Raw genomic sequence first — 24,975 nt, 5'->3', positions numbered from 1 at the left:
TACTTAATGCATATTATGTTAATATGCAGTGTACCACCAGTTTGTTATATAGAGATATGAATACATTAAATAGAGGTAAATTTATAAATATTTTTATTAAAATATCACAATGCAGTAAAAAATTTGTAAAATCAAGGTTTGACTATATAAGAAACAAATAAAAAAATTGGATTACTTCATAAATACATTTTATATAATTAAATAAATAAAAATCTATTTATATATGTTTTAACAGAAAATTAAACAGTTATGTATAATTGATTTTATTGAAGTTGAAAAGACAATTACTTGTTCTTGCCAAGTACCTGTATCGCCACTCTTTTATTATGCTACATTATAATTACTATTATTATAATAACTAAAATATTGTGTAATAATAAGTTCTACAACAGTAAAAAAAAAAATACGAAAGAAAAACTGTGTTGTGTGTGCTTACCTATGTGAAAAGAGAAATTGAGAATCCAGTAAAATTCTGCAGTACCAAAATATCAGGAACAAAGTGTACACAGCAGTAGCATAAACCTTTTGTAAGTGCTACAGCAAAGAATTAAAAAGTAACTGATTTGCTTTGAATGTTTATTACACATAAAATACAACAACTAGCACTAGGCACGTGGGAAGAATGGCGCCATGTTTCATAAGCACGCACTGAGCGCAGGAGTAGCCTGTCATAACAAAACTGATACCAGGCATGTAATTAATATTGAAAGTGTTAAGAGAAATACAAGAAGATGCAAAATAGAAAAATTAACTGCAAAATAAATCACAATTATGAAGGCATTAATGGAAATTATTTAAGCACATTTGTGGGCATACTAAACGGAGATACAAAAATTCAATTTTTTTTTTAATTCATCAACAAAATAATATTGATTCCATAAAAGAAAATTAAACAGTTCAGTTTAAAAATGATTTTAAATAGTATTTTTTTAAAATATCAACAGAAGCATTAGTATTTTTTTTAAATATCAACAGAAGCATAATAAGGTACTTTCTCTTATGTTTATGTATTGTGTTAAGTTACTTGAAAAGACTTCTTTTATTTACTTTGTGTTGTGATGGATATTGTTATTCTTTATTAAAAGAATGATAGACTTTTTTTAGAAAATATTGCATTTAAAATATAAATGCAGGGATAAGTTAAAATTTTTCATTTTAATGATCTGACTTCATGATTCATACTTATGGCCACCAAAAAATGAATTGAAAGCCGATTTCTTAAAAGATGAATATACAAGGGCCATTCAGAATGTTCTTGGCCTGACAAAGAAAACAAAATTCAGAAATTCTTTTTATTTTTCAATACTATACATTCCCTTTCAATTCTATACATTTAGACCAACCAATTTTCCAACTTTTTAATATCTTGAGTGTACAATTTTTCCAATTATGCAATATTAGATGTATCTCAATTTCACCTAATCATTTGAAATGAATTTTCAAATAATTATTAGTCATTTGATTCAAACGGGTAAAACTTTTCATTCCAGAAAATGTTAAAACTTGTTTGCCGTACTCAGTGACCACAAACATGCCATTTTATACATACACATCTGAAACTTTGCAGAACATCATTTAAGGAATCATACTTGACAATTTTTATAGTCATTTGATCATACAAGCACCATCTCTGTGTCAAGCCAAGAACTTTCTGAAGGCCCTAATACAAAACATAATAAATATTAAATAATGAAAAGATAGCACTTTATGCATATTAAAAGGCACTTCAAAGCAAAACAATAAGGTCTGATTATAATGAAAGCAAACAAACCAAGTTTCGTTTAACCAAACTTGGTTTGTACACAACAAAATCTTAATTGATTATTCACTTTACCACCAAAATGCTTTCCTATACCACTTAAATTAATTAATTTGGATGATTATTTTATATTATGAATCTTAAAAAGATTAATTTCAGTAATAGTCATATATTAATATATACAATATATATTATACAAAAACATTACTTCCACAAAATGTAAACTTTAAACTGCATAGAGATTCAATATATTTTATATCTCATCAACTGGTGGGTAATAATAGTAAATATTTAGGAAATTCATAGAGTAGACCTAAAAGAAATTAGTTGATCTGTTTCATTATAAATTACAGTTCCACTTAGGATCCAAATGTTTTCTTTGTGTAGGTTAATTATCTTATGATAAATTCATCAATTCAGACAGTGATGTATCAGGCCCATTTACAACTTTCAGTTATGACTTTTAATCTATTTCTGAGATAAGTAGCATTTTAATTAAGGGAAAAGTTAGAAACTGTAAAAAACCTACTATATTAGCCCATAGTATATAGGCTACATACACATATGGAATGGAATACTACCTATAACAAAGTTTTCAAACCTGATTTTAACTATATGTACTCTAAGCTTTATTTCAGATATCATCTGAAATATAAAAAAGTTATAAAAGGTAATGAATAAGATCATCATTTTTCTAGGATGATTTTTTCTATAGTTCTTATTTCTTGGTGAATCCAGACAGCATCATTTATACAAGTTTTTTTTTTTAAATAAAATGATTCCAAACAGTGAATAATCTTTTATAAATTTGGTTTTATTGTTAAAGTTACATATTTTTAATTAATCTGCAAACATTTTTGAAATAAATAAAATTTATATAAATAAGTTTCTTCATGATTATCATCTTATATATTTATTCAAAACATAAAGGATGCCAAAAGTTTCAATAATAAAATATATACCTTAAGAGTGAATATAATTCTACACAAAATTAGGCAAGCATAGTATAAGAATTACAAAACTAAGGAAGATTTTTAATTAAAAATTGAATTTATTAAAAAAAAATTATATATATACACAACTTATTTTTCCGTCAGTGCAAAACTGTGTGCAGATCCAGTACCAATTAAAACTACCTTATTTTGTATTTGAAGTTTAGTAGGTGTGAAGATGTTGTTGAAATTACTGAGTCCACAATTACCATGTTCATTCCATCCCCAACTCAATAATTCTCCATCAACTGTAGTAAAGAAACCAATATTTTTTTTTAATTAACTCATAAATCTTACATTTTTCGTATAATAATAATTTTTTGCTAAAATTAAAAGAAATTTTCATGTAGAGCCTTTTCTTTTTTATAATCTTCATTTGAGTATTTTCAAAGAGATCTATACCAAGATGAATATTTTAAATGAAGGATTAACTAAAACTTTAAACAATACGAATTCTGGGTGAACAGCTTAAAACTGAAGAGAACCGGCTTGAACTGCAATTATTTTGAGTCACCTTTAACGCTGCTACTATTAGAATCAATGATGGTTGCTTATGTTACTACTTTCATCTATTTTTCTCAGTTGTAAACTGTTCATGCTTCAGTGCAATATAGTTTGTTCTTTGCCTTTCTGTTTCTCCGAGGAAGGTTACGTGTTTTGGATCCTTTCAAGGAACATGACCATACTCACGGAAAAATTTTCAGAGCCATTATTCCAGCAAAAAGTAGTAAATATGATTTGGTTAAAAAATGCCATTCAACTTAGTTGGTTTCAAACAAAAAAAAAATAGGTGACCTTCTGTTAGGACTCTGGAGGCCATAAACGATATTCAGAGAAAAAATTATAATATTTGTTTGAGGTCCAAAAAGTGGTGTAAAAGTGTAACAACACTTTTGTTGTTATCACAACAAAGTGGTGTTAATTACACTCCTGCCATGAGTCTTCGTAATTTAAATTTGAAACCATATCGTGCAACAACTTAAGAAAACAGGCAAACCAAAACTCTTAATTATTGCAACTGGCTTCTTGAAAACATAGTCAATGGACAAATACACCTGATGATGTATTTCATGTTAGGCAAGTCATAGTTTTATTTACCTTAGCAAGTTAATTTATACAACACCAACAACTGGATGACTGAAAATTTTCACCAGATCTTTAAGCAACTACAATGAGAAAATCAGAGTGTTTCTCTGATTTTAAATCATTTATAAATTTTTGAAAAATTTTACACTTTATTAACAGATAATGAAAAAGAATATGGTTTCTTGCAACAAGATGGAACCAACATGCAAAACATTGAAAAATACTAGCAAACATTTCTCCAGATTGGCTGGAGATTGGCCTCTACATTCCCCAGATTTGCCTAGTTGTGATTTTTACCTTTGGGCTTTTTGAAGGACGTAGTTTATGAATCGAATCCCCACATTACTCAAACTGAAGACTTAATACTAAACAAGAAATCAACGTCACTGATAACAGCATACAAATCAACATTGGCTGTACAATTGAGTTGTTGGCTTTTCTTACCTACAGAGAATTTAGGTTGGCCTGATTCTACTAGTTACTACCTATAACAGGAATGGGTAGATCACTATACGGTGGGGAGACAGGACAGTTTGCATCAGATGGCCCTGAATATGAGCCACAAGCACAAATGTGCATCACTGCTCAGAGCTCACTTTGAACATCTTTTGTAAAAATTTTGCTAATGTAAATACAGAATTTAATTTATGTTTTCATTTTTTAAATTCATTCACAAAAATGTTACATGTCGCAATTGTGTTTAAGTTTGCAGTGGTTTGGTTTGCTCACCAATATAATTTAATAGATGATTAAATTTACTAATTAAAATACAGTGGAACCTGCAAATAACAAGCTTGCTCGTAACAAGCAAAGTTCCAGGATTTGTTTGGTTTTTCTATCTCATTAATGATAAATTAACTTGCTTTAATGAGGTATCATCATCATAAATTTGGTTATTATGAGGATTTTAATTTTTTTTAAATACTGTAGTTCAAAAAAGTTAAAATAATCTCAACACAAGGAAAATTCCATTTCTTCATTTACGGATAATGCATTCATGATTTATGCATAAAGATTGTGACATTTTATCTTAAGACTCTTTCAGGGCAGGACTGAAGGGTGAACAAGAGGTATGTAACAGGACGTTGTACAGTACGTACAGTACAAGTTCAATTGTGGTATTACAAAGGCTGGTAGTTATTTTAATTACTAGAGTTTTTCTGTTTGCAAAATTCCAGGAAAAACTGGAACCAAACAATGAACTGTCAAAACTGCCCAAACAGATTCTTCAAACTCTATAGCACATTTTAAACGATTTAAGGGTAAGTCTGAAAATGGGCATGGTTGAAGATAAATTTTACCTGTCCTTCCTCCACTGGTAATTTCAGTAGTCATAATTTTCAGTTTAAAAAACATTACTGTACTATAGAATCTGTTAAACAAACAGTAATGTGTTAAAGTGATCAATCAAATACCCAGTAGCTAAATACAGTACAGTAATAATGTAGCTGTGTCAGTGAGTGTGTTTTCATTTTAGCGATTCTTGCTAAAAAAATATTGAACGGCATATTTCAACGGAAGATTACCATGATGAAGACAATATACCACTCTCAGTAAGGATTCAAACTCTTAACTCAATAAATAAATTAGCTTTTCAAGAACACTCAATAGATGACTACGCAACAGCCAATGACAATGTACATATTACAGAAATTCCGACTGATGACATTATTACTGAGGTAACTTGTAGTCATACAGGTAATAGCAAAGCTGAAACTGAAAACGAAGATTAATCTACTAATCGCCCAGTCATATCAATGAATGACACCAAAGAATGTTTTAAAAAATTAACGGAGTTTAGTGAAACTAATAATGTAAGTGATGAATTTGTGGCATATGTGAAACTACAAAACGTGTTTTGATGATTACACTTATAAGATTATTAAACAAAAAAAAAAAATTATTATTTTAAGGCTAATTAGTTTGTCTGCGCAATTAAGTTTTTATGTATTCTGTTAGAATGAAAAACAAATAGATTAGAATGATATTTTAGATTTAATAAATATAGTTAGTACGTAAAAACGTGACATAGAAATTATTATGTGGTGTTCATTTGTTACTTCCCTCATTGGTTTTGGTAAGTTTTGCTGCACACTTATTACCATTTTTTTTTTCTAATTCATTGAACGCTAACAGTTTTGGTTAAAAGCAAAACGTATTAGCATCTAAAAATTGTATTGTATCTAAATTTTATTTGTTAATCTATAATACAAAACACATCAATGTTTTATTTTAAAACAGCTTCTTCTTAGGAATATGGTATATTTTTTGTATTATAATAGATAATAACAGCGTAAAGATTTACGGTTACAAGGTGGCAACTCGGAAGTATCGAGCACTCGGGTGTAATGAACATATCTGATCAGGCCCTTGAATCTTGTTATAATCAAGTTTTATTATATTAAAAAATATTGTTAAGATTTTAAAAATATATTATCATTAAAGATCCAATCATCAAGCCATAGCTGTTAGAATTAAGTTACTTATAACGTTGTAATAAGACAATTTTCTTTTACTCTTAATACCAAATGAATTTAATTTTCAGTATGTAATAGATTTCGGCCAAATAAAGACTTAATTTTTGTAGTTTAATAAGTTCTCCTACGGTCTACAGCAACAAAAAATAATTTTATAGGTTAAATATTTAGGTAATTTTAATTCTCTCTCTTACGACATTCACAGCCATACCAAATTCTAATAGCTACTGAATAATGAACCATGTGGGTTTTCAATGCTCAATGTGTCTCATTCCTTTTTCTCATGGGATTTACCATACTGTACCTACATGTCGTACAACTAAAATTAAGTGCTGCTTACTTGTCCAGTGCAAAGCAAATTCTAGCACATGCTCAGACATGACTATCCATTATGTTTATTAATTGACTTATTGTGCAACAGTGACATATAAATAGTTGTAGATCTCAGTCAAGGTTAGTTCAGAAAAGTCATTAAAATCTTGTTTAAATACCTTATTTAAAACAGTTTAAAACAAGGTTTTAAAATACCTTTTTTAAAATACAACACAATCTATCTTACATTAAATTTTCAAAACAAATATGTATTTATTTAGAAACAAGTAAAAATTATGACTTCATACCCGAGACAGCAACATTATGTTCTGATCCAACAGCAACTTGTGTAAATGATTTATTTAAAGGAATGCATTGTGGAATCCAGTTATTTATTCTGTTTTCTTCAAGTATTCCAAGTTGACCATAAGAATTTCTTCCACAATTAATAATAGTGCCATTTCCTGTAAATTAAAAATGTATTTCATCTTATTATGTTCAATTTCATTTTATTTATGGTAATTTATCATAAATTAAACATATTTAATTGAAATCAGGTTGATCTTAATTTAATAACGCAATGTTATAAGCATATTGGTACTTAATAACATACTATAATTCATTAAATTTAAAGATATAACAAACAGATTAGGTTGTTTAATTTATTTTTCAAATTGTTTAAAAACAATGAACAGATGCTGAAATGCCTGGTGTCCCTTTAGTTATTATTTCTTACCTAGAAGGGAACCTTCAGTTAAAATTTAAAAAAAAAATTGTCTGTAGAAATCTTACAAATAGACAATTTCCTTATTCTTTAGCGTCTTATTATTTAGAAAAGAAAAAATTAAATGTCAAACAATAATTCCAATTCTATTCTAGGATTTACAATAAATAGTGAAAATTAATACAAAATAAGAACTGATTATTGGAGTGAGATACAAATGTAAAATCAAATGTCAAAATGTTAAATGTAAAACTGATTGTTATCACATATTGGCCCTAATCAACAATATTTATATCAATCAGAAACAGGATTTGTTTTGATGTAACAGCAGCCAACCCATCCCATTGTTCCTTCAAGTGTAGCAGTTTGAAAACAACATCTAATGTCCTAATTTTTTTTCCACTATTCTCTTAATTTCAAACTTTGTACTCTACTTTAAAAAAGATAGATTCTACCTTCACATTGGGTTAAACCATCTCTATAGCAATCTGCATGAGATTTGGAAACCAAACAATACTAGTAAATGGTGTTCTGTCATAAGGTATAACATCAAAATATTCACTGTCTTATTCAATTAAGATCATTTCATGTTCCAACTAAATTTATATTGGTGATCTCTACAGGGCAAAAAACATAGCAAGTGTCCTGATTAGGTTCCAGTGGTTGATTTGTCATCAGTTGATTAGCTAATTCAATCTTAAACTGCAAGTATGTAAATCAGTAGTAGGACAGGGTTTGCTGGGCTCATAATTTCTAATGGACCTGAACCAGGCATGTACCCAACAAAATCCATAGCTGTTTGTGATGAGTCTCACTCAAAGCACGGAGGTTGGTTCATGCATCCCTTGGGTGAGCAGATCGGCAACTTTGAATGCTGATGGTGAACAGTGCTAAACCTTGTTCAAAGACCCACAGTGACAGCTGATACTGCATTCTTTAGGATGATTATGCACAAGTACAGGCGGCTGCATTCAATTACACTAGATGATAGTGGCATTGCAGTCAAGGTGAATAAGAAGATACATAAAATAGTCCCCATAGGTATAGATAGATGAATGTTTATTCTGTCATTCACCTGCATGGAGAACCTTGTAGGGTGCACAGTCTGTTCTTACTCTATATCTGATTTTTGATTTTACCACATTTTAAAGTATTAATGATTTTTTAAATTTATTTATTGCTTTAAAACTGATAATACCTGATAATAAAACTGAATGTGTCCATCCTGCTTGCATATCAGTTGTATTGTTGTTAAGATATTCAGTTGCTGATTCGATACAAATTGGTGAGTGAACAGAATTAGCAAACATGGGATTACCTCCTAATTGTCCATGTTTATTATCACCCCAAGCATAAAGTTTACAATCATAAGTTAATGCCATCGTATGATTCTGCCCACAAGCAACCATTTTTATATTTTCTAGGAAAGGAACTGTAAACAAAAATTAAATTACAGGAATTTTTATGGATAGATATTTTTTTATTTTTAACAGAGAAGGAACATTTTTATATCTTCATAGTATGGATATTTGCGCGCAAAAAATTAGTAACATTTATTAAAACATTCAAAATTATTCTATCTTTTATCCTTAAAATCTTTATTAAAGACTAATGCAAACTCATCAAAAGATTCACGATTTAAGATTTATGATTCATTGAAGAAGTTGGCAGTTTATAACACACCACTTGCTAATTTACTGTATCTATTTTTACAAACTATCATAATGATTCTTCTTCTGTACTCTATTTAATTGTTAATATTAATAGAACAGTATATTTCTTAAAATAAAGTACAATATACTAATTTAGTATATTAATTAGTTCTAATTAAAGAATGATATATTTATTAAATTAAGTATTAAAATTGATTGATTCATGAAAAAATAAATAAATAAAATAATTCCTATCTGAAACTATACTGTTTTCATTCTTTCTGTCTGTTTACGTTATTTTTTTCCAAGAAATTCTTATCTCAAAAACGAATTGAGACATTAAATGAAATTGTGTACAAAATTTTTAATTATTCTTTCTGAAATAAATAAACACAATGAACTTCAATAAAATGATGGCCATGCTAATTTTTAAACAATTAAAATAATATCATAAATATTAGTTTTACCAAATCATATTTAAAAAAAAAAAATAAAACATCTTACTGAGAATACATTGACACCATATTTATTTATTTAAATCAAGATATGATTGAAATCTGAAGATATAATTTTGAAGATATTTTTTTTTCAAAAAATATGAGCAGCCAGAAGGCAATTTAGCTCTGAAATATTTTGAAAGTTACATTTAAGAGCAAAGACACCTAGATGGCATTTGTAGAAACTGAGATGTTATTTCTCAGTTTCTACAAATGGTACAATGGACCAGATTAATTAAGATCTCTAAAAGAATACAAAAAAACTGCTTATTATTTATAACATTATGTAGTCATGATGGTAATAGTAAAGACAAGCCCTAATAAAGGTTGATAAATGCTACAATTTATTCCCACTCTTTTTCAATTTGCATATAAAAGAAGCACTAAGCCAAGGATCTAAACGAAAAATTTGATGTTATAATAGTAGAATTTTCAGTAAAGGAAAGAAGAAAATAATTCAATGACATTATTGTTCCTTAATTAGAAATAAAAATATGTCAGAAGAAATACTAAAGACATAGATTCGTTGGTATTCACATTAGAAAATAGATACTGGAATGAAATTTCGAAGAAGAAAAAATGGAATAAAGATTATAAGTACGTTTTTTAACAACTAACTTAAAACATTTTCAGTTGTCCTTGAAGCCATCTTCAATGACTAGTACTGCTTTCACATCTGTTCTCTGGCGTAACTGATGTTGTTTACATGCGTTTTTTTATTTTGGCATACATGCACTTAGAATATGGTTAAAAGATGTAACTGTGGCTGTTAATTTATTATATCATAGCCGGTTAGGGCTCTGCCCCCTGGACCCCCACTGTATTCATGCTTGTAAAAATAATACTGATAAATAGCAATTCAAATATATTGATTTAAAAGACATCGGTGTATTGTAATTTCTACAAAACAACAGTTTGGTCAGCGGAAGACTTAATCATCTTAAAAATAGTAGTTATAGATGTTTACCTATCCTTCACATGGGTAAAAACGTATACTGCATGGTTCTCAGCATTACCTGGCAAACACCACAAAGAGGCGACAGCATACTTCATTGATCATTTTTTTTATTTTATTTTATGTTTTTAACTTTTTTGTGGAATAGTCTGCGAACAACATAATCTAAAAAATAGAATTGTATGCAATATTTAAAGCTTTTCTCTTTGGAGTGTGTATATATATATCTTCTGTTCCCACAGAAGACTGGAGCAAGCCACATTGCACTGACTCTCCAAGTTTAAGACCAGCCACTTGAAGCACTTGCCCTTGCAACTTATTTATTGTCATCAAAATAGCAACTTTAAAGTGGAAAATAGAGGCATTTGAATATGAAGGGTAGGTCTAGAGGAATGTATGCCATTCACCATTGCACATTTAAAGCTACTTTTCTCGATAACCAAAAGAGATATCAAAAAGACAAGAGACCTTTTTTTATAGAAAATTTAATTTTAAACACTGCAAATGGTTTCTGAATTCAATTTTACCAATGGTATGGCCGTAATAAAGTTGAATATCAGCAAGGAACATAATTTTATTGTTTCTACAACCCATTAAAATGACCACCAATCTTGAAACTGTTCATAATGGCAATAGTCCTATGTTCTTTCCAGGTATAAAAACTATGTTCATGCAAAATTTTAGCTAAATTAGATGAGTACTTTTCGCATGAAAGAGTAACTGACTCATAGAAAACACTCGACTTTAATATTCACAATAAATTGTTGTATCCATGAATATTTCATTATGTTAAGATGTGTCCTTTGCTGTATAAAAAAAATTTTTTTCTGATTGGTACACTGTAATACCTTATTTCGATTTTGTCAAGAATGAGTAAATACGCTACTCCATTGATAAAAAGAGAAAAGAACTGGCCCAGCATTTTCCCTAGATGGATCAACAGAAACTATAGTAAAACCTTGATCAGAGCAATATCACAAAATACACAATTGTCCAGGATTTTTATTTTAATTAGTATTATTTAAAAATTCATTACCAGCATCATACTCTGTCTCTAAAAGAAAGCCTTTAAATTGTACTTTATAAAAGTTGGTAGAACATTTTTTGAACGTTCAATAACTTATTAAAAAATGGCAATGAAATCATAATAAGGCCCTTTCTTGTAAAACAAAGGTATTGGTCATATTAGGTTTTACAAAAACATTCTATTATCTGGTTTTTTGATAATTTTTTTTAAGAATAAATGACTATAGTTTTTAGCAAAGTTTATAGTTTTTAGCAATTTCATGAATATATACACAAGGATAAATTAACATTTTTTTTATTTTCTAAATGTTGAACTACACATGTTATACTTATGGACACCAAATAATGATGTGACAGACTATTTTTAAAACATGAAAACTTGTTTTGGCTTTTTGAGGAAGACTCAAGAGATGATGTTACACTTCAGATGGGAATACATGTAAGTACAATTAATATTTAATAATAATGACAAGCTTAGTGTTTTTATTATGGTGCTTTAAAGTAAAACAATACAGTTTGACTTTGCTACAAATATTACATATTATGACTGAAGAATACTGAGTTTGTTATCAATGTTGTGATTTTGTGATTATAAGATGGCTGGAAAGACTTGATTCTATATGGCTAAGTAGGACCAAATAAAATAAAATAAAAGAAAAAACAAAAATTAAGCAATGAACTACAACAGTAACAAAAATAATTAGAAGTAATATTTTGTCGAATTGTTGGGTGAAACCGGATAGAATCAATTTTTTTTTCTTTTTAAGAAAACCAAGAAAGAGAGTTATCAGTTATTTTACTCCCTCCATCATTCTGTGTTGTGCAATCTTTTAATCCTTGTTTATTTTTATAAATGTGCAGTCATTACTAAAAAGAAGTAATTTATTCTTTAAAGCCAAAAAAATGGATCTACCTCTACCAAACCAGACAGCAAGACTGTTTTCATGTAACTCAACATAATACTTTGATTTATAATACATATGCTTCCATTGCCATTTTTAATACATTACCAAACCATTTAAAAAATTTTCACACCCAATTTATTTCAAGTGCAATTATAAGATTTTCTCTTATAAAAACATAACTCTATCAATGAATTCTTAAATAACACTAATTAAAAAATTTTAAAAACCCTAAATTTCCTACATCCCATTTAATGTGTATATAAGTATTTAGAGGTGGTCAGTTTTCCTCATGTAGTTACTGCGCAGCAGATGGTGGGAGGACTCCCCACTACACTGTGGATGCAGCTTGGTTGTTGAAAAAGCCCACCTTATACTGAGTAACCTTGACTGACATGAACGAATGCATTTGCAACATAAATAGCCATCGCCAATGAGTGACAACTTGTTTAAAATTCCATTTTTTTATCTGTTTATTTTTCATTTATATATTTTAAATAGTTTTTTTTGTTTGGAGTAAATCATACGTTTATATTAATTTTTATAATTTACATTATTTACAGTTGCATTATTATACTTATAAAAAATTTATTTAAAATTATAGAATCATAATTATTTTAGCGGCTCAATTCCATCCATGTTATTGTCTGCATCTTTAGCAGTGTCACTGCTCTCATTACACACCTCTATATCCTCATCGTAGCTGTCACTGTCATCACCCGCTATTATTATTTTCTCTGCCTGCATGTCTCTGTTAGCCTAAAAGTAATTGTTTTCAGATTGCAGTGAAATTCAGACAACTTGTTAAAATTTGTTGAATCATTTCTTTGACATTAATTTTATTACAGATATTAATGGCAGCTATATCATTCTTTACTTTTGCCTAAATTAATTTGATTGGGTTTAACTCTGGATGATAGGATGGCAATCTCAACAAACTGTCCATATATTTTCTAAGTATATTATCCAGACAAACTCTTCGTATCATGGCTAGTTCAATTTTACGAGCTGATATAATTTATTATTGAACATAATCGCATTACAAGGAATGTTTCGTTTTTGTAGCCAGTCCAACAAAACTGCCTTTCTACTATTAGAATCTGGGTTGGATTCAACTTTTTATTTTGATAAGGTGTATTATCAATTAATAAAACTGAACGTTCTGGAAGATTTAGTACAAATTGTTTTTCTACACATTTTTCATAATTTTTGGTAATCATTTTTCTTTATAATCCCCCAACTTTGCACCCAATTTAAAAATTCAAAGTGCATTAGGTATACCATCAGTCTCATTGCCTGTGTGAATGATTATTAGTCTCTTCCCTTTATTAATATTTTTTTTATAGCTATTGCAGGAGCAATCAGTCCTTCCAGGCTTTGCTTTGCAAGTGTGTGAAATGAATGTAAAATTCATCAGAAAAACCATCGGCCTTCCTTCCTCTCTGTAATTGCATATTTTTTTTTTAAAAAGATGGTAAATTTAAAGCATATATCATGATATTCTATTAAAATTAGTTTTTTGTCTTTTATTCTTTTCCACGTGAAACCAACATTCAACAAAAATTTCTCTCAATGTTTCATGACTAAAATTGAAGCCTAATTCTGGGCATTCTTTTTAATATTCAAAATATTTTTTAATGTTGGCAATGCAGTGTGGATTTTTATGAAAATTACAAATTATGTTCCATAATGTACTTTATGAAAATTGTTTACATTCAGTTTTTTTTGCACTTGTGTGCAAGTTTTACCGGATGTACTAAAAGTTTTGTCTTCTCTTAATTTATTTGATTCTGTCAAAACCTTTTTTAAAGAGTCAACTGGTATTCTGCACAGATTAGCGAAACGAATCTGAAATTCTGAACATGATGTATTTGGATTTTCTAATGAAATATGTTTTATATGTTCATTATTAAGCACTCACTCTAACTTCTAAAAGCTATACCTGGCCCTACCTTAATGAACAGATCTTGGTTGAGGCATAACTAAAGTACTAAAAAATATTTCAAATAGTCTTGAAAAATACTGTTTAAACACAGTATTAAAAAATACCGTTTAAAATCAGTATTAAAAAATACTATGAAAACGTAGTATTGAAAAATCCCATCAAAATGCAGTATTGAAAAATATTGTTAAAAATGTAATATTGAAAAATACTGTTTAACTGTAAGAAATAAGATAACGTTCATTTATATCAAGAGTTGCTTCCTCAACCAAACTGTATTAAACACTAACTGCAGTCAGCTATACCACAATGTGATTGTCTCCACACTACACAGTACACTCCCATTACTCTGCTCTTCTCTCACCAGATGAATGAGTATGCATCCAGTTACTACCCGAGGTTAACTTTGTTGGATTATACTAAAATAATTTTCATTGACACCTGAATTGTGAATTATTTTCATAGTATCTTCATATTTACCTTAACTTATTTCAATGTATTTACATTTATTCATTTCATGTATTTACATTTTAAATAATTAAAATTAACTTTAATGATATATCTTTTTTTATTTTATAATTAATAGGACATTTTGTAATGTTGCTCTGATCAATGTTTTATCGGATTCTCTAGATATATCCATGAAATTAATGGGGCAGTTCCTTTTTCTCGATTATCTGAGGAGTACCGTAATGATCAATACAATGACATGATCAATATAATGCATTATTATGTATGATCAGAATAAAATATTTATTTATTTAGATAAGCAAATATAACCTTGCATTACTCTGAGAATACAGAGAATGGGTGTGGCAAATTGTAGCCAAAATTCAACAAAAAAAAATTAATTTCCCCTGTTTAGATTTAATTTCCACATTATTGCATATACATAAATATAAATACAATTAAATTAAACTTATAACCCCTTTGAAAATAATCAGTATGTGTAACAGTAAAGCCATCTCTTGTAAGTCCAAGCTGTCCTTTTCGTCCACTCCCACTTATCATGACTTGTCCATTATCTAGTAAAGCTGCAGTATGTCGCAAACCAGAAGATACTTGTACTACACCACTTAATAATAACTGAGTTGGTTCTTGAATTATTTTGTTCTGAAAAATAATAAATATAACTAATCACATTATTTAGTCTAAACGTAAAACAAAACTTAGCTGATTAATATACCTCAATGTGTTTAGGGATTTGATAATTAGCTATAATTTTAACAGTATTTTTCTTTTGTATGTTATAAAGAAGAATCAATATACTGGGGAAATTTTTTTTACTATCAAGAAACAGGCAAAAAATTAGAATATAGTTCAGCTTGACAACCAAGCATTCACAAAAGAGTTAATAAAAATAAATACCACTTGCAATTTCTTCAAGCATTAACAATTTTTGAACCACATAAATAGTTTCACATTGTAAATGTAACAACTAATAGGAAAAGTGCATCTAATTATTGTTAAAAAGAACTAATACACACATTTTTAACTGGATTTGTAGACTCCAGACATCATTTGTAGAATGATCTTTTTCAAAATTGACATAAGAGAATTTTAATAATTATTTTTGAGTATTTTTCATTAAAAAAAAAAATGATTAGGAGATACATTTGTTTAATTTTAAATAGATATTGTAAGTAACTTCCCCTAACCTGGCTTTAGTTTCTTATGTATTTCATGGCAATATTTAACAATACCACTTTTCATCTTTTTTTTTTCATTAATATATTTAAAATTCTACTTAAGTACTAGTTTTCAGTTAATACTAAGTGTTATGAAAAATAAACTGGATATTTTCTTTTATGTGTCAGCTGCCTCTATTTTTCCAGAATGTTTTTTATGAATTTTCTGTAGTAGTCTACTTCAGTATCTTCACTCATTCCAATTCCTTTTAAAAAATATAGCAGTAGTGTACTCACACAGCAATAAATTAAATAAATAACTTTCTAAGAGGCATCTAGCCATGCATCACTTTGTATTTAATAACAATTATTATCAGTTGATATTATCTTTTTATAATGAAAGATATTTATCAGACTGAAATGAAACTTATCAGAACTGAAATGAAACGACTAGCACTAGATAGGGAATCTTGGAGAGCTGCATCAAACCAGTCAAATGACTGAAGACAAAAAAAAAAATTTATCAGAATGAAAAATAAGAGAAATAATTGAATAAAAATAACAATTAAACGTAATCTAATCTTTTCCTAACAGTACATTTTTTTTACTTGAACAAATACAATAATTAAATATATGAGAGATAGCTCTAAAGTAAGGACAGCTGGGAAATTCCTCTCCTTAAGGTTGGTGCACCTGTGTCATTCATGGCCATACTAGTAATATAAGGCATTCGATAACGTAGACTGGAATAAAATGTTCAGCATTTTTAAAAAATTAGGGTTCAAATACAGAGATAGAAGAACAATTGCTAACATGTACAGGAACCAAACAGCAACACTAATAATTGAAGAACATAAGAAAGAAGCCGTAATAAGAAAGGGAGTCTGACAAGGATGTTCCCTATCTCCGTTACTTTTTAATCTTTACATGGAACTAGCGGTTAATGATGTTAAAGAACAATTTAGATTCGAGGTAACAGTACAAGGTGAAAAGATAAAGATGCTACGATTTGCAGATGATATAGTAATTCTAGCCGAGAGTAAAAAGGATTTAGAAGAAATAATGAATGGCATAGATGAAGTCCTACGCAAGAACTATCGCATGAAAATAAACAAGAGCAAAACAAAAGTAATGAAATGTAGTAGAAATAACAAAGATGGACCACTGAATGTGAAAATAGGAGGAGAAAAGATTATGGAGGTAGAAGAATTTTGTTATTTGGGAAGTAGAATAACTGAAGATGGACGAAGCAGGAGCGATATAAAATGCCGAATAGCACAAGCAAAACAAGCCTTCAGTCAGAAATATAATTTGTTTACATCAAAAATTAATTTAAATGTCAGGAAAAAATTTTTGAAAGTATATGTTTGGAGTGTCGCTTTATATGGAAGTGAAGCTTGGACAATCGGAGTATCTGAGAAGAAAAGATTAGAAGCTTTTGAAATATGGTGCTATAGGAGAATGTTAAAAATCAGATTGGTGGATAAAGTGACAAATGAAGAGGTATTGCGGCAAATAGATGAAGAAAGAAGCATTTGGAAAAATATAGTTAAAAGAAGAGACAGACTTATAGGCCACATACTAAGGCATCCTGGAATAGTCGCTTTAATTTTGGAAGGACAGGTAGAAGGGAAAAATTGTGTAGGCAGGGCACGTTTGGAATATGTAAGACAAATTGTTAGGGATGTAGGATGTAGAAGGTATACTGAAATGAAATCACTAGCAATAGATGGGGAATCTTGGAGAGCTGCATCAAACCAGTCAAACTACTGAAGACAAAAAAAAAAAAAAAAAAAAACTAGTAATATACACACTGCATTGTCATCTATACGTTGTCGCATTGTATTATCTTTGATTATGTGCAAATTATTACGTTATAAAATGAATAGGAAAATCGATGTTGCCGACGACTGTGAAATATGTGAAGCCATATGTTTTTTAAACCATCAAAATGTTAAGTCAGCTGAAATTCATAGGCAGTTAGTTGCTGTGTATGATGATAATGTAATGAATGAAAGAAACATCCAAAAACAGTGTCATCCTCAATCACCAACCAGACCAACAAAGATCAAACCACAGCCATTTGGACGCAAACTGATGGCCACAGTCTTTTGGAATTGGTTTGGCATACCGCTGATTGATTTCATGCCACATGGAACGACTACAAATGCAGAAGCCTATAGCAAAACTCTATGCAAGTTGCAACGCACCGTTCAAAATCGGCGACATGAGCAGCTGACCAACGACATCGTCTTTCTACACAATTATGCACTTCCACATGTTGCAGATCCAACACATGATTTATTGAGAACATTTTGATGGGAAATTTATGATCACCCATCATATAGTCTGCAGTTAGCTCCTTCTGATTACTATTTGTTTGTAAATTGAAAGAATTTTTGAGTGGTAAGCAATTTGCAAGTGACAATGAACTTAAAAATGCTGTTAATCAGCGGCTAAATGGACTAGCTACAGAAAATATGACGAGGGTATATTGAAGCTAGTGTATCGCTATGATAAATATCTTAATTCATGTGGCAATTATAAAGAGAAGTAGTATAAGGTATGCAGTTTAAAAGAAATAAAAAATATTTATAAAGTTTTCAGAATAAATTTTGTTTACAATGAAACGGTCTTTACTTTAGAGATAACCTCTCATAAAAGATAAGACTAGTTGACACATAATAGTAAAGTATCCAGAACGTTCTAAATATACCCCAAATGAAAATAATTTACTAAAATAAGATCTTTGAAGTTACAACTCTTTTAAGATGTAGTGATAATAAAAAATATTCTTGCAACTTTGTTATTTCATCAGCACTACACGACACGTAGCGCTTATCTACCTACAAATACCATTTTTGTTTTTTTTTCTCTAACAATGCAATATGCTATTAAAAATTTCACCATTTACAATTTTATAAAAAAAAAAAAAATTAGACTTATGTGGCAGCAGGAGATTGTACATCGGTTTAGTGGATGCAATCATTATATTCATGAAAAGTTGAAAATTTTTAACACTAAATATTTGGCTGACTCTTTGCATAGCTTAATAAATAATACCAAACCATCTATAACAGATGCTAATTCTTATTAAATTAGATAGCTAACACAATACAAAATATCGATATATAAATGACAATTGCATGGCAAAGTTTCTGCAACTTTTAACTACAGCTAATTTTGAGTATAACACTGCCATTTGATAAATGTAAAATTACTCTTATTCTGACTGTGTTTTCAAAGTATTTTTTTAGTTTAATGTTTTTGTGTTATTTGAGTTGTATACTTCTTGAAGAAAAGAAATATATTTAAAAGTAACAGCAATACCCATCTGGTACTTGCATTTTATCAAATTCTTGGAATTAGGCTGATGTGTTTGATGCTTCAGCTGCCTTGTCATTCGGATTTCTCTGGTCAATAGCATAATATTACATCAAGATGTTTCATCATCAGTTATGCAATGTATTATCGTAAAGTTTCTCACCAGATGAGGGCATCAAACCTTCCAAAATTTTGAGTTGACTGCATGTGAAGTTTGGCGATATGATGTTAGGTACCTAAGTCTACAGCTGGGCTACCAAATTTAAAGGAGGACATGAAGCTGTAGAAAATGAGTCACAATAGCGTTCAAGAATAAGCATGATGGATGCCAAGATTAGATCGATTCATGATCTCATTGAAAACTATAGTAGTTTACAATACATAAAATTGTTTTAGAAGTGGTTTCAGTATGGAATTGTGCATCCCTTTATCAAAAAGCACCTTGGGTTCCATAAAGTCTGTGCAAGGTGGGTTCCAAAACCTCTGACCCAAAATCTGAAATAGTCCTGAAAGGGAATTTGCTAGTATCCTGAATCAATTTCATTAAGAGGGAAATAATTTTTGCATCGAATTGTAGACATACAGATGCATCAATACACTCCTGAGTTGAAATTTGCAAATATAGAGTGGCATAGAAGTGAAGACCTTGACTGTAAGAGTAAAAACCCATGTCAACTGGAAAAGTCCTTACAACTGTATTTTGAGACTGAAAAGGAATATTGTTCATAAATTTTCTCAACAAACTTTGCACTATTAATGTTGCATACTACTACTAATACTACTACCACCAGCTCTTAGACAAGAAATCCAACTACAGAAATAAAAGGCGCCATTAGCCAATCAGAGATGTGATTCTTCTCCATGACATTGCTAGGCTCACACAGCCATTAGCATTCAAGATAAACTGGATAAAATTTACTGGGAAACATTAGAACATCCTCCAAAAAGAAAAAAAGGGAAAGAAAAATACCGGGAACAAGAGATAAATATTTTTCAAACAAGAAATAAATATTAAAAAACACGACTGCCGAAAAAAAACATTGCTCTTTTGTTCTGGTTTGGTTCCATCGTGATTTTGTATAAACTGCAAATACCATGTTTGAATTCTGAATTGGAAGATTGGTTGCGAAGATATAACAGCATTTCCAAATAACCGTAATTTTTAAATCAAGAGTGTACTTGATGCATACAAAAGTTAGCCTTTAACCTACTAAAAAATACCCCATTTTAATTTTGAAAATCAAACGATTGTTTGCAGAGATATTATAAAACACCCCATTGTATCTCCCAAAACAATGCCCAGGGGTACCCCGTTCGTTACCAGTTGATGGTGAAGATTGGTCTAAACTCGTACAAGGTGCTTATACCACCTCACCATTCTAGCCTCACATCCAGTAATGGAAGCCCATTATTATTAAACAGAAATTGTTTTAATTTATTTAAAATTATTTTATTTTATTTAACATAAATTTAATTCTATTATTTTTGTAATTTTATTCATTCAATTGATTTAATTCAAAACCCATCTAGCAAAGTGATAAACACTTAGAGTTCACAGTTCAAGAATTCAATTCATTTGAAGTTTGTGTTTCAACCAGCAAATCTCCAATACTACATATATTTTTATAAATATACATACATATATATATAATATTATATAGCCTATGTCATTCCCAGTAACATAAGGATTCCAATGCAGAGTCATTCATCTAAATCGGTTCGGCCGTTGAGCTGCTACGGCGGAACAAACATACATACATACACCCTAAAACATTACACTCCTTTTTGGGCAGTTGTGTAAAATCCACAAGCTACCCACACATTGGGAAAAATGTGTAGAACTTCCGAGAGACTATATAGAAAAGCAATAAACCTGTTTTTTATGTACTAATAAATGTTAAAAAAACAAAAGTCCAGTTTATATTTGACTGATCCTTGTACCAAGAAAGTGAGAATAACTGATTAAAACAGCATTAGAAGGATCAGTAGAAAGTGCAATGAAGAAAGAAGAGAAGAATTAAAATTATAGATGATCTAAAAGGAAATAGGAATTATCAGGAACTCAAAAGATTACATAGAAGTAGAAAACATTGTGAAGAGATCTGTCTCAGGACAGATTATCATGAAAGATGAGAACCTAAATACTTTTTTTTAAAAAGAATAATTCAAATGTAATTTTTTGTACTGTTAGGGAATGTAGGTCATAAGAAGTAGGGGACTTGAACAATCAGTATTCACTACTCTTTTTGAAAATAATTTAATTACAATTACTTATAGCTGAAATAATCATTTTTAATATACCAACCTCACAAGAATGTATAATATAACTACTTCTATTAGTTGGAGAAAAGCATAATTAGTCAACACCAATAGAGAACATTATGTTAAAATTAATAAATGTACATGATTCATACTTTTTCTGTTGAGATTCCAAGTTGACCATATGTATTTGATCCCCATACTAGCAGATGTCCTTCTTCTGTAATAGCAAAGCTCGATTCCCAACCACAAGAAATTTGTGTTATTTTATAACTATCAAGACATTTTATTCTTTTAAATTGTAATACATTATCATTAGTATCTGAAAATCCAAGCTGATTAGAACTATTTAAACCGCATCCATAAACATGCCCATCATTATCTAATATAAGAGAATGTCCTCCTCCTCCTTTTATACATTTTATATTATTATTTTTTAACTCATATTCTGGTACTACCATTGGATTATTACATTGCTCACATATGTATCCAAGACCAAGTTGGCCATAATTATTTGCACCCTGGAAAAAAATAAATACAATGTAACAAACATTTCATTTCATATCTTTATATTGTAGTCTATGGTTAATATTTTAACTTTGTAGTTTGTAACAAAATAAACTTCCCTTCTCATAACTGCTAAAATTTCTAAAAATGCTTGTCAATGAAAAGAAACTGCTGACATATTTCATGAGAAAGCATAAATATTAAAAGGATTTGGAAATAATTAAAATCATCAAGAAAGGTTTACTAAAATGGCTTATAATAAATATAAAACACTAGATAATAGTCTCACATGTACATCGGTTAATAAGATATGCTTCAAAAAACATTTACAAAAAACTTTATTTGAGAACTAAACCTAGATGAACGTTTTAATTGTTAAACAATCAATATTATTAGATATTTTGGAAAAGAACCACAAAATTAAACAGGAAAAGCAAAAGAAAAATAATAATACTAAACACTAATTGAAAAATAAGCAATATTTATAAAGCACTACAAAACAATTATTTATAGCAGGATTTTAGAAGGAAAAAAGTAAAAAAAATTATAAATAACTGTTGTGGTTCTAAGCAATTAATAGAAAATGGAAATTTAGTTTAAAAATACTTAAACCATTTGAATTTCCTAAATGTTCAGTCTTAAATCATACAAGATACAATTTTCAATGCAAAAAAACATCCACACACACAAAATAAAAAAATTGCAATGTATGTGTTTCAACCCATTTCAGCATTGTAAGAGTATAGTTGCTTCACCTGCGTCTAAAATACACCTTCCAACATACGCTAAAAAAAAGGTCATTCTTAAATTACAAAAATTTAATCAGATTCTATAAAAGATACTAAACAAATTCACATTATAACCTGATGCTTCCTTCATTGTATCTATAAAATCCCTAATTTTACAAAGATATGAATATGTTAAATACCAATACCTTGAACCACTCTAAGATGGTTCAAAACCTTGAAGAGACGGGATGTTGATGTGCCATTAATGATAAATATGAACTACTGTTCATGAATGTTTCACTAAAATAAGAAAGCAAGAATGAGAAATATATTCCTCGTTGATTATTTAGTCATCACTAATTTAAGTAATTTATATAAGCTTCATTAAGAGCATTATTTTATAACAGATACAAATGTAACATCATGTGTACATCGCAATGTTCGTCTTTGTAACTGCTGTAACGTACACAGGCGGATTTACAAATGTGCCGCCTATAGGCTGAACCAAATCGCCGCCTTTGCTTTATTTCTTACAGCCGAGCCGTCACCGTGAGGCTCATTATCAAGTAGAGATAAGAAATTCAGAAGTTTATACCGGTACGCCGTTTTTAGCGACCGCGGAAAAAATTTCCGCCTACGAAAATTTGCTGCCGTAGGCTACAACCTACTAAGCCTATTTAGAAATCCGCCACTGGTGACGCATGTAGAAACATGCATTTTTATGCAGTACATGCACAGCAACATAAGATAAAAATACATTTTTATATCCAAATGTGTACACGACAGAAAATTACTTCTAGCGACAACAATACAAAAACATAACACGCTACATCCAGCAATTTGAATCAAGTTCTCATTATAATTTTAAAATATAAATGATAAGCAGTCATTCCGGATACATACGGTACACAATTATTTAACATTAAAATAGCTTATTACTTACCCAGCTATACAACTTCATCAATAAAAAAAATAAATGAAAAGGTTAGAAAAAAATATTACACGTTAGTTTACATCGGTATATTCGATTAAGTTACGAGTTTTGGGTGGATAATTTTATCGATAGTTACAAAAGCAACATTATTGATATTATAAGAACAGCATTTAAATTTTAATGCTGGAATTTACTTTTATGTAGGTTTCGCTGGATAAGGGCATTCTAAATACGTTCCAAGAAATAACTTAAAATTCTTAAAAGAGATTTGCAAAATTTGCTTCAAAGTCAGTCGATTGATATTCTAACTATACACAATCGATTATTGAATTAGTTCTGTTTTATAACGTTTCAGTAACATCCTGCAATTCGTGTTAGGTTATAGAAGTTTAAAAATGTTTACACATTGGTTCAACATTCATTAGTTAAAAATATTTGATTTATCATAGTAATGTAAAAGAGTAATTAAGCCCCCTACAATGGATATAGTGTTTGTAAGTACATCGTAGTATTATTATTATTTAATACACATTACTGTTCGTTTTATACTGTATTTAATGTGGTATACAGTAATGTAACAAAAATATGATTTGAAATTACAGTGTGATTTGAAATAGTATAGAATACATTATTTTTTCTAATTACATTCAAAAAGTGATGTAAAATAATAACCTTTTCATTCAATTTATTGCTTTTCTAACCTCCTTCAAAAGAAGTGTTTGACTTCAGAGCAGGTATTTGTTTTTTAACTTTGATTTTAACTTATCATCGTTTAATGATATTCTCCATTGTTTTCTCTTCTGTGCAAAACTTTTAACTTCATCATGCTTACACATTTGCTACACATCATGCTTACACTGCATCCTCAATTATATTGCTTTAAATTATCGACCTCTACAGCAGAGGTAGCCAACCTTATTATACCTACTGCCCACTTTTGTGACTGTTAGTAATACAATTTTCTAACCGTTCGCCATTTCCCACAGTAATGGTGATTTATAAAGTAGGGAAGTAACTTTATTTTATAAAATTTATAAAGCAGAGTTACTGCAAGTTATAGCATGTAATAATAATTACTTACTAAATACTACTGACCAGATGCACGAGTGACGAGCCTCTTATATTTGCAGTTGCACTATAGTGCCATTTAGTTTCACTTACATAACATGAACCAAACTTATTCATAGACGATACAAATAGTATATTTTTTGAAGTTTTAATTGTCATGGGGAATTTTATGAAACCCTAATCTAAATCTTTTTAAGTATGCC

The 24,975-nt window shown here is 29.4% G+C and overlaps 2 protein-coding genes across 3 annotated transcripts in view; one reads left to right on the top strand and one right to left on the bottom strand.

The window, feature by feature from the left end:
* Nucleotides 1–2,552: 2,552 nt before the first annotated feature.
* On the bottom strand, nt 2,553–23,867 carry LOC142320446 (secretion-regulating guanine nucleotide exchange factor-like). The gene is made up of 6 exons (XM_075358221.1): nt 23,714–23,867; nt 21,691–22,056; nt 15,251–15,437; nt 8,549–8,782; nt 6,935–7,090; nt 2,553–2,999 (listed from the first exon to the last, which is right to left on the bottom strand). The coding sequence occupies exons 1-6, from the start codon at nt 23,729–23,731 to the stop codon at nt 2,842–2,844; spliced, it is 1,119 nt and encodes a 372-aa protein (XP_075214336.1). The 5' UTR covers nt 23,732–23,867; the 3' UTR covers nt 2,553–2,841.
* Nucleotides 23,868–24,058: 191 nt separating this feature from the next.
* fand (Pre-mRNA-splicing factor SYF1 fand) overlaps nt 24,059–24,975 on the top strand; it is a 46,863-nt gene continuing 45,946 nt past the window's right edge. For both annotated transcript variants that reach the window (XM_075358220.1, XM_075358219.1), the window contains exon 1: nt 24,059–24,198. In XM_075358220.1, the coding sequence (XP_075214335.1) occupies nt 24,184–24,198 (15 nt within the window). In that variant the 5' untranslated portion in view covers nt 24,059–24,183. The remainder of the gene's footprint in view (nt 24,199–24,975) is intronic.

Source organism: Lycorma delicatula, chromosome 2, assembly GCF_047948215.1.
Source record: "Lycorma delicatula isolate Av1 chromosome 2, ASM4794821v1, whole genome shotgun sequence".
Taxonomy (NCBI): Eukaryota; Metazoa; Arthropoda; class Insecta; order Hemiptera; family Fulgoridae; genus Lycorma; species Lycorma delicatula.
Note: the sequence above shows the minus strand (reverse complement) of the source record. Positions and strands in the feature narration are given on the sequence as shown.